This window comes from Sphaerodactylus townsendi, linkage group LG02 (assembly GCF_021028975.2).
Source record: "Sphaerodactylus townsendi isolate TG3544 linkage group LG02, MPM_Stown_v2.3, whole genome shotgun sequence".
Lineage (NCBI taxonomy): Eukaryota > Metazoa > Chordata > Lepidosauria > Squamata > Sphaerodactylidae > Sphaerodactylus > Sphaerodactylus townsendi.
Window position 1 is genome coordinate 59645759 of NC_059426.1, and position 16623 is coordinate 59662381.

At 45.3% G+C, this 16623-nt stretch overlaps 1 protein-coding gene across 2 annotated transcripts in view; it reads left to right on the forward strand.

The window, feature by feature from the left end:
* Positions 1-16623, forward strand: part of TFCP2L1 (transcription factor CP2 like 1) — a 78790-nt gene that overhangs the window by 35416 nt on the left and 26751 nt on the right. For both annotated transcript variants that reach the window (XM_048487012.1, XM_048487013.1), the window contains exons 3-6: positions 11995-12071; positions 13375-13480; positions 13899-14005; positions 16075-16227. In XM_048487012.1, coding sequence (XP_048342969.1) covers positions 11995-12071; positions 13375-13480; positions 13899-14005; positions 16075-16227 — 443 coding nt within the window. The remainder of the gene's footprint in view (positions 1-11994; positions 12072-13374; positions 13481-13898; positions 14006-16074; positions 16228-16623) is intronic.

Below are 16623 nucleotides of genomic sequence, written 5' to 3' on the forward strand. Positions count from 1 at the left end.
AACCCTCCTGGGGGCCGCCTACACTCCTCTTTCTTTAGTTGTTTGGCAGGGAGGGAGGAGGTAGGCGACCCTGGCGGGAATTGGCTTCAGAGCGTCATCAGGGTGCGTCAGGGGCGAGATTAGAGCCTCGGCAGAGAGGAAGACAGGCGAGTCCTGGGGGGATTGTGGGTATGCATGCTTAATCAGCAACACAAAGGGGCTTTGGAAGCACCTTTTGGGGGATGGGTGCATCCGGGGGAATGAAGCAATCAGGCAATTAGAGGCAAATTCCTCGCACACACAAAGGAGAAAGGAAGGGGGGGTTTCTTTGCAAGGGAGTTGCACTTACCGTGACCTTGGTGGCTAATGCAGGAAGCTGGATGGTGCTAAATTTTGTGATCCGAATTATCTCGAGAATGCAGCCATGAGACCGCTCCTTAAGGGGAAGCCTAGGCAAGGCGGAATAAGTCAGAAAACGAACAACCTTGTTGGGGTGCCCAAGCGGTTTATGGGTGAATTTGATGCGGCAGCACCCCTAACAGGGCCTGTCCTGACAGTGCTGCGGTATCAGGGCGGGCCCAGATTTTAATCCAGGGAGGGCCAGTCAGCCAATTGGCCCTCCGCCTCTGGTCGAAAAACAGAAGGAGAAGAGAGGGAGAGGGAAACAGTTTTCCTGTGGGAGTTAGAAAATAATTTCGGAGGGGCAAGATTGGGATCAATGACCTGTGGCGGCTCTACCCGTCCCAAACCAGAGTCGTTTTAACCTGACTCATGAGGTCTCTCCCCAGAGATTGACATGGATATCTAGAAACGATGGGGGCGGTTGTGAGCTGCCTTTCGAAGTCCTGGGCTGTTGACCGTGGCCGGATGCTCCGTCTCGCGGTTTGTCTCCCCACCCCAGATGCGCGGCAAGCCTGCATTGAAGCCTGGTCGGGCCACTTTCGGCTGCTCTGATAGCGGTAACATCAGCGCCCGGTGTCCACCAGGCCCTTGAACTTACATCCTTCTATGGCGAGCTCCAGATATGGGCCGGGGCTCCCGATGAAGCGCGTCTCCACGCTCTTGACGGTGGTGTAGGCGCTGCCATGTTGGCTGCTGGGGCTGCGTAGCCTTTATTGGAGTCGGCAGCGGGCAGCGCATGGGGCAGAAGAATCAACTGGCGCAGCTGGCTCAGCGGGCAGCTCCTGTGGGATGTTTGTCCAGACCTGGAGGTGGATGGGTCGCTTGGTGCGTGGAGTCGATCACTCGGGGGCGATGAACAGTCCCTGTTCAGCGGCAGAGGCCTTTGGCAGCACTAGCCCAATTGTCCCGGTAGGGATAGGCTCGTCATACTGGGTTGGGGCGACAAGAACCTGCGTGGGGAACTTGAAAAGGAGATGGGCTGGGTGCATGCGGCGAGATGCCACGAGGGTGGTTTGGCAGGGGCCTTGGCGTTTGAGTCTGCTCTAGTACTCTCCTCCTTGGTCCTGGGCTGGGGAGGCGGCCGGTGGGGAGTTTCGGGCGGGCAGTGCGTTTCTCCAGTGGAAGCCCTTCTGGCAGCGTGGGCACGGGTTTTGGTGGCCTTCTCCTCCTGGGGAGGACCCTCCTCCATCGGGTTGTAGGCCCCGGGCTGCCTACACTCCCGCCGGAAGTGTCGAGGGTCTGCCGCAGTTAAAGCAGTCATCCTGAGACTGTCTCCCGCCCGGTGGAAATTTTCTTGTGAGGAGGCTAGCAGTGGCGGAGGAGGATCCAATGTCCTGGCAAGCCTTAAGCATGTCGGCAGTTCAGGATTTTGCCTGAGCCGTGATTGCCCTCGCGGCACTCCATGGAAGCGTTCTCCTTTGCGGCGCGTAAAGGAGCTTCGTTTTGGGCCTCCTCGCTATCTACCTGCCTCTTGGCTTCCTGGAGCCTGTTCACAAATTCAGCATATAGGGCTCTTGGGGTTTCTGCCGGATGGAGGAGAAAACTCTGGAGTTGGCTGGCGGCATTGGGGACTTTGACAAATGCCTTATAAAGAAGCCTCCAGAGAGGCGACCGTAGGGTGGCACCTCAGGCAGTATTAATCTGGTCGTTAGGATTGGCAAAAGCGTCGAAGCCGTAAAGCTGGCGGCGGTGTAGAAGCCGCCAGAATTCTGCTCTGTTGAAGCGTACTTTGGCGGAACTCACTTTCCCAGACCACAAATTGTGCAGGGCTCAGGAGCAGGTGGTTTTCAGTCATCTGGAACCATTAGGTGGTTCCTTTAAACGAAGCTTCCAGCATGCCTCTCCGCGTAGGGGCTAGTGACTCCTCGTCCGCATTGCGGAGCTTTCGGTAAGGATATTATGGCTCAGGTACTGGAACAACCAGCGAACTATGCCATCCCTCCTCGGTATCTGTGAAGTGGATGGGGCACAATGCAAGAATATCGGCATCGTCTTCCGTCCAGGGTTTCTTTCTTCTGCCAGATGCGTGGCTAATCGTTCTCGCGAGAGTTTGAAACCAGCGCCATTCTGCGGCTGACGGAGGTGCAGTAACCGAGGAAAATGAAGCGGAGCAAGGGGGGGGAGGCGGCTGAGCCGCGGGAAGTTGAAATGGGTGAAGGAGGCCGAGGGGCAGAAGGAGGACAGAAGCGTCCAATTTGAGTAGAAATTCGAGAATTGAAATTGAAGGTGAAAGATCGAAGGAGGCTGACCTACAGCAAAGGGAGCCGTGGAGTCTGCAGGCTGATGGCGACAAAACATTGTCTCCACGTCAGTAGCAGCGACACATCGGCGAGGCTCTGTGGCGAAAAGAGTCGCCGATGTTTTCCCAGTCCTAAGATTCAATGTCCCCCCTCTGGGTACCATGGACACTGAGCACAATCTCCTCAACCAATTTCGCGCAGCTCCCTTCTCTTTACGGGGGGACCCTGCGCATTACCGCTAACGCTTTCAGTTAAGTCAACGATGCTTGTCATAAGCCCTGCTTTTGCAAGCTCCCATACTCACCGGTGTTCCGTCCCGGTTGAGAGTGTCCTAGGGCGATGTCTCTGGATCGCCGATCCAGAGGACGAAGCGATACGAAAGCAGTGTGGTCCCTGGATCGCGCCCGATCCAGCTGGACCCGATATCGCTGACCCCTTCCCCAAGCTGACGGTGAAGCAGGGTGGAGGTTGAGGATTCGGGTTTCGGCACCAGCTTGTAGTCGACCGCGGTCAGCGTACAAAACGAGCGGAGATAACATCTGGTGGAGATGCGCCAGCGGGGAGACGGAGGAGTCCGTGTTCCTAATGAGTCTCCCGTCTGCGGTTCCTGGCACCTTTATTGTTACTCTGTCGAGCGTGTAGGAGGGAGGACTGGGGGGAGTTCCGGGAGAGCGGGAGGTCGGGAGATCATCATGTGATGTATGATCTCATCTGGCTACGTGCGGAGAGGAGCGTACGCATCTGAGCCTAATCCTCACCTGGGGGCAAGACCATTGTCCCTGCGCCCGGTGATTGAGCCAGACAGTTCACGACCCGTGACTCATGGGGGGATGAGGAGTGGGGAGTGCGTCGACGGCAAGGCCGCAGGAATGCGTTAGGCGTCCCAACGTTCTACTACGGCACTGCTGGGTCGGCAGTGCACTACTACACCAACAAAATCGATCTGTCTCTCACCATCCCAACCACAGTCAAGGGCAGTGTTTTGATGGCTCAACCTTTGACATATCAAGCAAGGTTGGGAGTTTGTTCTACCCTGTTACAAATAGATTATCACCAATGCAAGTCTATCAGGATGGGAAACTGTGATGGAAGGAGTTCTGAAACAAGGGTGTTAGACCCCCCCCCCCCGCAGGAGACCAGACTAAATATCAGTCAACTAGAGGTTTGGATAGTGCTTTTGGTGATTCAGACCTTCAAGACCCAGATTGCAGATTGTCATGTCATTATTTTCATGGAGAACATTGTGACCAAGACGTACCTCACAAACAGGGAGGTTCAAGATTTTCTACTCCACAATGGGAAGCATCCAGAATTCTAACTTGGGCAGAGATGTGGTTTCTCTCCTGAAAGCAGGACACATACAAGGAGAGTTGAACATAGAAGTGGCTCAGCTGTCAGGTCCTCCAAGATGGAAATGGTCTTTGATGAAGGAAGTATTTCAGAACACACTTTGGAGGTTGGGAATCTTGAAAATGGACCTGTTTGCTTCAGTTCTGAACCACAAACTTCTGAGGTTTTTCATAAGGTTCTGCTGCCTGGAGATAATAAATGCCTTGACATCGGTTTGGCCCAGAAACCTGCTGTATGCCTTTCTGCCAATTCCAGTTCTTCCCAAGTTGCTCAGGAAGGTACAGGTGTAGCAGATGGAGGAGATAGTAGTGGTTCCCTTTGACTGAGGAATCCATTGTTGTTGTTGTTGTTTTAAGTTGGAGTCTCCCTCAGGATTTCCTATCAACCAGACATGCTTCAACAAGGGTTGTTCCCACAGCCCAACCCGGGTAAATCGCAACTAGCTTTATGGAAGATGAAAGAAGCATGTTCTCATACCTAGGATATAGTACAGAGGTGACTGAAATGATTCTTGCCTCTAGGAGAAAGTCTATTACTAAGATCTATGGGTACACCTGGAAAGTGTTTGTACGTTGGTACAGTTGGAAGGGTGGGATGCCTCTCCTTTCTGATCTGGCTAATATTCTTCAATTTCTTTGGAATGGCATTAGAACTGACTTGGAATCCTCTACATTGCAGAGGCAATTGGCAGGTATCACTTCTGTTTTTCTGGCCTTAGAGTGATACCCCATGTCTGAACATCCTCATGTGATCCATTTTCTCAAGGGAGCTATGACAAGAGATGGTCCACGTATTTACTGATTCCCCACATGGAAGCTAAATACCTTGACCTTTCTGCCTTGACCAGGTCTCCATTTGAACCAGTGAGGGAGATTCCCATGAATCAACCCATATAAATACAATTATAAAACAATAAATACAATATCTACAATTTTAAAAACAATCTAAATTTCAAAACTATACAAGATGGTGCAGTGAGGGTAGAACAATACTGAGCCCTTTGGGGGTAGGGCGGTTTACCAAATCGAATAAATAAATAAATAAATAAATAAATAGTTCCTCATTTTAATTTCAGTAATGGAAAAAAGGAAAAGGGAGCGGGATGGGGAGGGATTGGGAAGGAGTCTAGACACATGAACAATAAACTCCTGTAATGGTCCTCAACAATACACCTGCCAGAATAGCTCTGACTTGCAGGCTCTGCGGAACTGTGATAAGTCCCTCAGCGCCCTGCTCTCGCTTGACAGAGCATTGCACCAAACCAGGGCCCGGGCCAAAAAAGCTTGACCCTAGTTGAGGGCAGTTGAATTATTTTTGGGCCAAGGACCTCCAATAGTGTTATTAGCAAAGTGTAGTGCCTTCTGGAGGATATATTGGGAAAGATGGTCTCACAAATATGCTGGTCTGAGACCATTAAGTGTCAAGACAAAAACCTTGAAACGGATCCAGTACTTCACCTTGAGTCAGTGCAGCTCATACATCACCAGTCTAATATGGGTTTTCGATGGTGTCCCAGTGAGGAACTGTGCAGCCACAGTTTGGACCAGTTGGAGTTTCCAGATCACAGGGCCAAGGGCAGCCCTGTGTAGCACAAGTGCAGTAATGAATTCTGGAGATGACTATTGCAAAAATCATTGTGGCAAGATGTGGGACAGAAAGGGCACCTGTTGCCCGCCTTGGCAGAGGGTCGAATCCCCACTTGAAAATTGCATGCAGATCAAAACCTGTTTGTGGTGAAACCGTGTCCTCTTCATCGGAGTTTCTACCTCCCCACCGAGCCTGCACACAGCAGACACACCCGGTTACAGAACTCTTAGCAATCCCCACTACCAGGCAATCTCGCCTCGCCGGTCTCCCCTGATTGGCTGGCATTCCTTGATGGGGTGGGCCCTTTTCCCCTGTGGAAACATACCTTGTTGGGGCATGTTAAAAAAACTAACATGTAAGAGTTTAACGTTTATGTTTACGAACGCTTATGCTGCTTAAAGGGTTATCACTGATATTTCACGTTTTATTGTTAAAACATTTAATCGGTGAACGAGTAAACGTTTTCTGTGTGCTTGCGCATGCATCCCCTTCTGCTGACCGATCGCAAAAGCAGAAACGGAGCCAAGGAAAGGCTGCATGTGCATCGCAGCAGCACCGGCAGCGCTGATTGATTGCCCGAATTCCGCGTCACGCTCCACGTGTCCCTCCTCTCAGATCAGTGTCAATGAGGTCTGTGCCACTTATAACCAGGTCCTGCCAGAATGCGGGAGAACGAGGAGAACGAGCACCAGAAACGGAATCTGCCACACAAGCAATGGGGAGGTTGTCCCTGAAACCTGGTTAGTTGCGTTCGGAAACCTGGCTAATGTGAGCCCGTAGTCCCAGAATAAAGCAACCTGTAGTTTTTCTTTAAAAAACGTAAGACTTTATTGAGGACTGATGCGTGCGAGGGATAGACGAATTCTGGGGAATATAGAAAGAACCAAACCTTAAATCCCTGCTGCCCTTGGCCTACCCCCTTGCCGGGCCCAAGAGATGCAGTTACAGTAAGATAACAAAGGGAAGAATACCAACATTCAAATACAGAGTTAACATTACAAAGGATAGGGGCTTGGCCACACCTTGGAGAGCTGTGGCTGCATTTTAGCTTTCGTTTCCTGGAAGGCTAAAAGGGGGAGGGGGAATGAGCCAAGGGGCCCATCCTGACAGCTAAGACAGTAGTGGGGATTCGACCAAAGGTGGAAAAATGACTGTTGACTACATTTGTCACCTGGGCCTCCATAGAAAGGGTCCAGCTTCACTCTCAGTCTTTTGGTTTGGTGTCCAAGAGTTGGGAATTAAAACACAATCTCCGTCCCACTCTGACACAGCCACAGTACCTCCATCTTCATTGGATTTAACTTCCTCCATCCCACCATGTCATATAAGACCAAGATACTAGTCCAGTGATGGCGAACCTTTTTCAGCCCGAGTGCCCAAACTGCAACTCAAAACCCACTTATGTATCACAAAGTGCCAATATGGCAATTTAACCTGAATACTGAGGTGTTAGTTTAGAAAAAACAACTCATACATTACCATTTTTTGTCTTAAAAGAAAAACTTATTAAAGAACTTATTAAACAGAGCTAAAAAATGAAGACAGATTTAAGACTCTCTTTGTGGTTCAACATTCAGGGAAACTTTAGGAGTTGCCAATTTGGTTTTCTAAGAGGGTCTCTGAACCTTTTACAGTTTTATGATTAGAAACTCAGATTTTTCTAGTTTGCAAATGCAGCGAAGCACAAAGCTTCCCCTGTTGGATTTCCTCCTTTCAGGGAGATGTCAAAGGCGAAGGAGTCTGGCCAGAGTAGAAACCCTTCTCCCAAAAGAAGACTTCTAAAAATGTTCCCTCAGAAAGAAGTCTAGAGAAAACTACCACCATGCCTGACTAAACAGAGAAATGTCAAAATGCCAAGACTCCACTTCTGTTGTTCAAGGTGTTCTGCAGATGAGGATAAAAACCCTGTTCTTACATAAAATTGAAAGAGCCAATCAGCAACTAGCTTTTTAGGCTAACCAGGTCAGGGAACTCACTGCATAAAAATCTTAAATAAATACCATTTGAAGAGGGACCTCTTCCTTAAGCAATGTCACATGTGATTCATCCACTTATGTGCCGGCCACATCACACAAAGTTCTGCCCTGCAGGGCAGGCCCTCCGCCTTAGGCTGCGATAACCCACTCTCAAGGCGATTAGGAACCGGAAATTAACACCGGCAGGCACGTTGCACTTCAAAGGGAAGTCCCGCCTGGGATGAATGCAGCCCAAGAAAACTTCAGGCAGGTGCACCAACCTATAGCTCTAAAATTCTAAAAGAAACAACTTACAAGGGGTGTTGTAGAGAAAGTAAAAGCGGTGAGTAACCGAAGCCGGTGTGAATCTACTCAGATCTCAAGAGAAGTTCCTTCCCAGCAAACACGGCTGGGTTGGGAAGTGCGATCTTGTATCCACTGGGTCAGAAGTCTCCCTCCTCCTGAAAGGGGGCTGCATGGGAGCACAGCCTTCTGTTTGCAAAATTGGATCGCCATTTTTGGGGTTCTTTTCCGAGGCTCATGCGGAAAAAGCACACACGCACATGCGCGCACACACACCCGTGGGAGAAACTTTTTCCAACCCAACTGCTCTCTCTGCTAAGGGTTGGTGCCTGGTGGGGTGAAAATGAGCCCAGCTTGGCCAGAGGAAGAAGAGGAGAGGTTCCCGCACAGGAAGAGGAAAGGGTGGGAGAAGAGCGTGGAGGGTGCAGCGGAGCAAGCGAGGCGCCTGGATCCAAGGAGAGAATCTTCCAGGGGAGATCGGGGCCGCAGGCCGGCCAGGTGACAGGGCACCCGAGGAACAGGCACTTACCCAGCAGCGGGGAGGGATCCGGACACCGCTGCTTGGAGACGTTGACCAGGTGTGAAGGGCAAAGAAGACCACGAGGAGGCAGCACTCCTTTTGCAGCGAAGCGTCGAGTAGCTCTGCGGGCATCTGGGGGGGAGTCCTCAGATTGTCGGGGCGGGCAGCGGACCCAGAGGGGAGTGCATCCTGGCCACGCAATTCCGGCGATGGAGGCACAGCAGCCCAGTGGCGGCAGCAGCGGCAGACAGCCCGGCAAAGCGAAGCGAGGCTCTGCAGCGACCAGTCAGCAGCAGGAGACAGCCAAGGAGAGCCGAGCGCGCACAGGGCGGGAAAGAGGGGAACACCCCAGAAGGCAGTGCAGCAGTGCGGGAGGCTGCCGCACTGCCTTCTGGGGCGTTCCTCTCTTTCCTGCCCTGTGCTCTCTGGCTTTCCTCGGCTGTCTCCTGCTGCTGACTGGTCGCTGCAGAGCCTCGCTTCCTTCAAGATCGCCCCAAAAGGCATTGCGGCAGCATTGGGGGTTCTCGGGGGAGGGGGAGATTGGGCGCCTCATGTGCCCAACAAGAGGCCTCCGCGTGCCACCTCTGGCATGCGTGCCATAGGTTTGCCATCATGGTACTAGTCTCTTTAATTATAAAAGGTAAGCATGTTGTCTGCTGGCTTTTCTGATACTAATTAGATTTGCAAATGTAGGAATGGCATGGCTTTGCCTGTGGCAAATTAAATATTTCAATATAAAGGGCTTCAAGAATGAATCCTAACTCTAATGAGTGATCATGGTAATAGAAACAAGGAGCAAACAATTGTTCTGAATTATTTGTTACGCAAAAGCTTGTTTTGAGTGTCGTTTTTGAGTGCACTGTCTCTGAATGTTAGCTTTCTGCAACCAATTTTAAAATGCTAATTACTATAATGAGATTTCTCTTTGTGTGGAACTCATATTATCCGTGAACTAACCCTAGCTAATGCCACAGTTCTGCCACAGTTCTCATGGTCTCATCATGCTCCTGAGACGCATTAATGCAAAAGCTTTGGTTGTCAAAATAAATCTAGGTGTAATTCCAGAAATGTAGCATTTTTCTTTTTTCAGTGGGAGCAGGCTGTGTCTTCTGTATCATTTTTTTAGAGGGCCAACACTACCACTTTCCTCTGGCCAGAAAGTTTAAACTGATTACCATTTTTTAATTACCATGCTATATATCAGTCAGCATTATTTTGTAAGGAGTGGAGTTGGTTGCAACAGGAACTCCAAAAAACAGGTTGTCTTGTGTATTTGTTCCTTGGTTTTATTATATTTATGATGACTTTGCTCTTATTATAATTATTGGCTTACTCTTCAGATTTTTGATGCATCCAAAATTTTTATATCCTTAATTATTGTGTATATATTGGGAAACATAAACCAACTACTGTTGCTGTCTTTTTGTTCAGAGAACAGTAGCCACATTTGCAGCTTTGATATCAAAAGTTCATGTTGATTCGACTTTTCCCCTTTTAAAATCTGACCAGAGAAAATTATAATTCTAACAATAACCAGTATCTACACGGAATATTCAGATCTCTTTATCTAGGCTTAATGAAAATGCTTTGAATAGTAACAATTAGTTAAAAACAAGCATGACCTCTTAAAAACTTGTGGGAGTGATTTAATTTTCTCCTACCCCATTATTTTCCTTTTCTATTTTCTGAAAGCCCCCATAGCTTCCTTCTCTCCCCACCACCCAACAATGAACTTACATTTATATGCCCTTCTCTTCAACTCCCCCTACCCCAAGCAGCTTCTACCTAGGAATATTATGGCTAAGTTGTATGGTGTCAGCCACTGGGCCTGGCCCACTTACATAGCACGAAACCTTCAAGGACTTGTGTGTGTGTGTGTGTGTGTGCGTGCGTGCGTGCACGCACATCACTTTGTATCCTCCTCCTTCACTCTCTTTCCCTTTTCCTGGCAACCCCCATATTCTTTCCCCCTTTTTTACCTAATTCTTTTCTTCTTAGCCACTCATCAACCTACCTTTTATCTGCCTCCCATCTGCAATTATATTTAATATTTACTTCATTTATACCATACTTTTCTCCACAGTAGGAAACAAAAGCAGCTTATTTTATTTTCCTCTCTTTTTATCCTCAATCCTGTGAGGTAGGTTAGGCTGAATGTATGCGACTTGCTCAAAATCATGCTGTGAGTTTCCACAGCAAGATGAGGGTTCAAACCTGTCCCTGGCCCTACCCTGAAACTTAACTTCTAACCAAACTGGCTTTCATAGGGTGGCTGCTGGTCAGTAGCTAGCAGCTATGCCTATTTGAGTCACACAAGCCAGGTAGTATCAAGTCACCCAGAGGTTACAACCAGGCCTAGATTAGCCATGCTCTAAGTGATACTTGGAAATCTAAAATTACAACACAGATTCAGATGACAGAGATCTGTGCCTCTGGAGAAAATGGCTGCTTTGGAGAGTGGACAGTATGGCATTATAACTAGCTGAGGCATTTTCCCTCCCTAAACCCTGCCTTCCTCAGACTCCAGTCCAAAATCTCCAGGAATTTCCCTACCTGCAGCTGGCCCTAGCCAAGCCTAGCCCCAGTGCATTCCGCTCAAAAGTTAAATAGACCTTGCCCTCTCCCCTGTCTATTATTGACAGAATCAAGCCTGAAATCTGTGACTGCCTAGCAACAGCTACTGAGGGAATCAGTAGATTAAAGCTATAGGCACTGCTTTCATCATTTTAGGGTTTTTCAACTCTGTTCTGTTTTTTAGATTTCACATTTTCCTGCAAATCTGGGTTCTTCTTAGGTTTGTAGAAAAATCTGTCATACCCATTCACATCTCCCATCTCTGGATTTAAGTATCCTCAGATTTGACCTCCTTCACTGTTAGTATATAGATAATAATGATATTTGCATGTGGAGGGATTTTAAGAAGTTTGGGATAATAAAGCTATCATGGGAAGCCATTTTAGAGTCCGTCTTCTTTATATATCCATGGGATTTTGCCAAAGAATGCAAGGACCAACTTACCGATATCACAGTTGCTGTTTCATTGTAATTCTCTATGAAGAACATATGCAAAACTTATGAACAAACATTGTCAGTTCAAAATTCTTTTAGGTCTGTATCTCAGTCCTTCAGTTTTCTCTGTTTTGAGTGGGCAGCAACTATACTCCTAGTTTTCAAGGATGCTGACTAGCTAGTTGTTTAGAGTCAAAGGCAAGATTCATAATCATAATTTGGGATGTTCAGCCAGCAAAAGTACACATTCTGAGTGTATAAACTGGACGCCAGCAAATTATTTGTGGAATACTCCCTTTGTATGTGAACCTGTAATAGTCTGCTTATGGTTACATGCTGATTATAACCGTCTTATGTTTTATGTTCACCCACATGGCAAGCTTCTATGAATTGCGAGGAATTTGCAGAACCCAGTGGTTCCACTTTCCAGCTTAGTGGCTTAACAGAAAGAATCAATCTTTCTTTCAAAAGAGTCTCATTTGCTTCAGTGATTGACCATTTATTGGGAAAAAATTGCTATGTTGCAAAAAACAAACACACAAACAAACAAAAAACCATTCCAAGCATGATTGATGCCAGTGCAACTGTCTCTTACTGTTCTTGCTGCAACATGCTTAAACACCTTGGAAATGTTTCCTTGAACTCCTAGGTCAGTCTTATGAAATCCGTCTCCTTGAGAATAGGAAATTGGGAGAGTTCCAAGATTTAAACACAAAATATATAAAGGTAAGGAGTTTTTCTTCCTGCTGCTACATACAGACATGCAATAATTAGGCAGTTGCTCATGCCCTCAAAAGAGAACTTACCAGGGAGAGCAGGACTGGGGCAGGGGTCTGTCTTCTTTGATCTAGGCAGGATGTGGCTTTGGCAAAACATAGAAATCTAGAAGCCGCATTTCCTGCCTTCTTTGAATGCTTTCCATGTTGATTGCCTAAAGAGAAATTCTTATATGCCAATTATGGATATTGTCAAAAGCTCCTGCATTTGTTTTAGAAGTTTAGCCTTAGTACATATTTATCCTTGGTACATTCCAAATGTTTGAAAACCGATATGGATTCCTTTCTTGGATAGACAAAGGTACAATTACTTCCCAGATCTTTCAGGAGATACATATGCACAAGGAATATTCATTCTAGTCTGTTTTGCATTTGATATGCAAAGTCCATAAATTCAGTTAAAATCTGAAATAGATTGCTGTAGATCTTTTCTTGCTCATGTGCTCCGTGTCGGTTTCCTCATTTTAGGTAGATATGGCTATAAGTGTCTTCTCCCTCAATACATGTTCTGATCAAGCTGCTTTGCTTTTAACTAAAGGGGAATCACTTCTGAAAATAGCATTTGCATTGCAAAATTCAAAGGCTTAATTGTAATTTGAAAATCTTTGAGGAATTATGGCTTTTGTTTTTGCTTCTGTTTCCATTTGCCTGCAGCCAACAAACAACTTTTGACATGCGTCTTTGTTTTGTTGTTCACATTTTTTCCAAGGTGTCCAAAACATGAGTTCATTTTAGATCTTCAGGTATATGTTCACAATATTTTAAATACACATTTTCAGATACCAAGATAATCTCTTGTCAAGTGGAATGTGAAGTTTGACTAATATCTGTATCTCATGCGCGAAATGGTTCATGAGAGATACTGCAGTATTGCAGACCTTTTGTTCTATGTCTTTGGCCACAACTGGAGTATGATTTCCCTGGTCTCAAGTGACAGTTTATCAGTCTTATTGTCAACATAATAGTACTACGATATTAGTTGGCCTGGTCCAACTGTATTTATCATCTTGTATCTTATTATTTTATAGGATTCTGTTAGTAGAAATATAGGGAAACTTGACAAATATTAGGAAATGTCCCATTGTTGTTTAAGTTCTTCATGTATTTGGTGGTAGTGAATCTATATAGAAAGATAATACTGACCCTGAAGTTAAATGCAAATGGCAAGTCTTCCCTTTTTTCGTGACAGGAAAATGAACCTTGTCTGCATTTTTAAGTTCTTTAATTCACCTTAGTCTCTTCTCTCTAAACAGAGCATTATTCGTGTGGTTTTTCATGACCGACGTTTGCAGTATACAGAGCACCAACAGCTGGAATGCTGGAGATGGAGTCGGCCTGGAGACCGCATCCTTGACATAGGTGAGAACTTTCATTATGATAACCATATAGATATGAACTTTGCAAGATACCTTTTACTGTTTCTTAAGACTTCTGTACTGATGTCTCTTTGAGATAGTTGTCATTCAGTAAAAGCAGAAACTAAGTCCTGCACCTTCTGAAGAATAATAGCTGAAAAATTTAATGCCTGTTTTTCACAGTATGTTATTCAAGTATATCTTGGTTCTTAATGTAAACAACATTTTTATGGCTGCCATTGCTATTACAATGGGAACAAAACTAAAAGCTGCCCCCTCCCTTTTTTACAGTATTGAATTTGGAAGCATCTCTTGTGTTTTTAATTATGTGGCTTTTCAAATGAGTCTGGTGATTACATTGCAATGTTGTTTCTGTTCTTCAATTTTAATTTTTTTAAAATTTTAGGGGTTTTCTTCTACAGATATCCCACTGTCAGTTGGTATCTTAGACCCAAGAGCCAGCCCAACACAATTGAATACAGTTGAATTTTTGTGGGATCCATCTAAGAGAGCATCAGCATTCATTCAGGTAAGGCTAGATGTAAGTAAATGCCTTATCTTTTGTTTCTGAAAATGTTATCCAAACCACTTATATGAATTCCAAGTTCTGGATAGAAGCCTTGCCATTCTTTTCCAGGATAGATTTTGTTCAAGGTACTACAGAAAGCAAAGATAAACTTCAGTAAATAACAACACACAATAGAATAAAATTTCACATAATGTGAAATGCAAATGGAAATCTGCACTGACCATAGATTCTGAAATGATAATAGGAATATCAGTGCAAATATATCAATATAAGGAAATATAAATTAATTTAACGGAGAAGGTGCAAGTTATCGCCATCCAGTCAGACTGGGTTGAAAATAAAGTAAACATGCTCTTTTTGATCCTTCTGCGAGTAGGAGAGAAGAGCCATGCTTTTCACATTTTCAAGCAGTACTCAGAGCTCTTCTAAAGTATTACCTCAAAAGCTCTGCAAGGTGATTAAGGAGTACTTTAGCATTCAGCTAGATGCTTTCAGTAATGGGAAAGAGGGAAGCTGTAAAAACTGTGATTTGAATCCAAAATTAGGTATATCCATGTGGCATAAGGATTGTTGCCCATGGAACATGATTTCATTGCCTTCCTCTTTCATGGCAGCTTAAAATGCACCTGAAATTCTGTTTTTTGGGGTTCCCTTTCATGCAGGAATAGGATTTCAGGGGACTATTTTGACTGCCACAGGAGTAGGGGGAAATTGTACTCTAGCAGCAGTCCTTCAAAAGCATGCAAGGCTGCTCTTTTGGTCAAACCATTAATATCTTTTGCAGAACCCTTTGCAGATCGTCAGATGCAGGATGCTGCCAGAGAAATGCAAGTATTAAGCCACAGGCAGGCTGCATTATATTTGTACTGGTTCTTCCTATGTCATGTTTATTGTATGCTTTCTTTAAAAACAGCTGTATGATCTTCACAAAGCACTGACAAAGTGACTCAGTTCAGATATAATGATTTGGTTTAATTAAACCTAATTGTCTGAATGTAGGCCATGCCAGTGACTGTGATTAGCTAGGATACTCAAATCAGGATCTGAAGTTGTGTTATTAGATCTATTAAGACTTGATTATGATTTTGAATGATATGTGAACATGGCACCTTGTTTGTCATATTTCCTGGGCTACCAAAAAGGTGTGGCGAGAAGGGCTCAAGATTGAAAACTCTCACCTTTCACTTCCTCTCTGTAACAGTCTCCTTATCTCCTCTTGACTACTAGTCTACTAGCTATTTCTTGCCCCTGTTCCTACCCTCTTAAAGGACCAGGAACTCTGGACCTTTATTATATGTATAAGAAAAATAAACCATGATGAAGAAAATGTTGCTCATTTAACCCATATGTGCTTCTGTAAGAAAGTTGTTCATACAGGCTCTCTAGTTAAACTTCATCTAGCTTCTTTATGGGTCACTGTTGAGACTTGGCTGATAAGAATGTTCTCTGAATGAGATTAATGTGTGTCATATTTGTGGGTAGAAAAAAAAACTCCCAACTATGTAGCATGAGAAATATCAGGAAAGTGGAGTGGGGTGTGGGGGGGGGAGTGTGTTAAGTATTCAGCAGCTTCTGCAAGCAGCAGAGGCAGTATAATAGGGTGAGATAAGGTTGCCAGATCTGAGATGAAAATTTTGGAGGGGTATGTTGGGCACATGTTTGTGTGTCTGAGGTACAGTTAAATTGCAGCAGAAAGTTAAGATTCTTTAGAGGAGGTGAAGAGTGAATTGAAGAGGTAGGCAGCTTCCTCTGGAAATATCTGAGGGAAGGGATGTAAATGCAAGGTTTTGCATTTAGTCAGACACTTCACTGCAGGATGGTTACAGTGGAGACTCTGGGGGAAAGATGTGAAACTGAACAAGGATTTTTCAAAGCAGACCATAACTGAGGGACCAACTGTGAATGAATCCTGGCTTCATAAACTGCAAGCAACAGTTAAAATAAACCATGATTTAGTGTAGTGAGTAAAGCAATTCTCTAAACAGATTTAAATCTTACATTCTGTGTCTGTGGTTTTAGAATGCTGATCAGGACTATTTTAAAACAATCCCTGTCACTTTTTTGACCAGGTACACTGCATCAGTACAGAATTTACTCCAAGAAAACATGGAGGAGAAAAAGGAGTACCCTTCCGGATACAAATTGACACATTCAAACAGAATGAGAATGGCGAATATACAGAACACTTGCATTCTGCGAGCTGCCAGATCAAAGTGTTCAAGGTGTGACTCTATTATGACTTACAGAAATACTCCTGGTACTCCAGAGGTTTATTTTTACCCAATAGCTGCTGAATGCAGAAAATAGACTGGGGGGGTGGGGGGTACAGAAAAATAAAAAGCTGTTTTTATCCAAGGGTTCCTTCATTATTGTGACCAGTAGTTGATACTGAAAGGCACACAGTTCACAAGATACTGGATAGTATCATTTGATACAATTTTCTGTGACTCCTAGGCTAGAAAGAGAACCACATACTCAAAAGATTGACATTTGAATTCTTGGTAGATGGTTTTTTCTTCTGTCACTGATATAATCAAAGTAGGCATTTTGGTTTCCAAGCGCTATTACAAATAACAGTTTTCCATAAACTAGTGGACAAAAAGAACAGGTTTAGGACA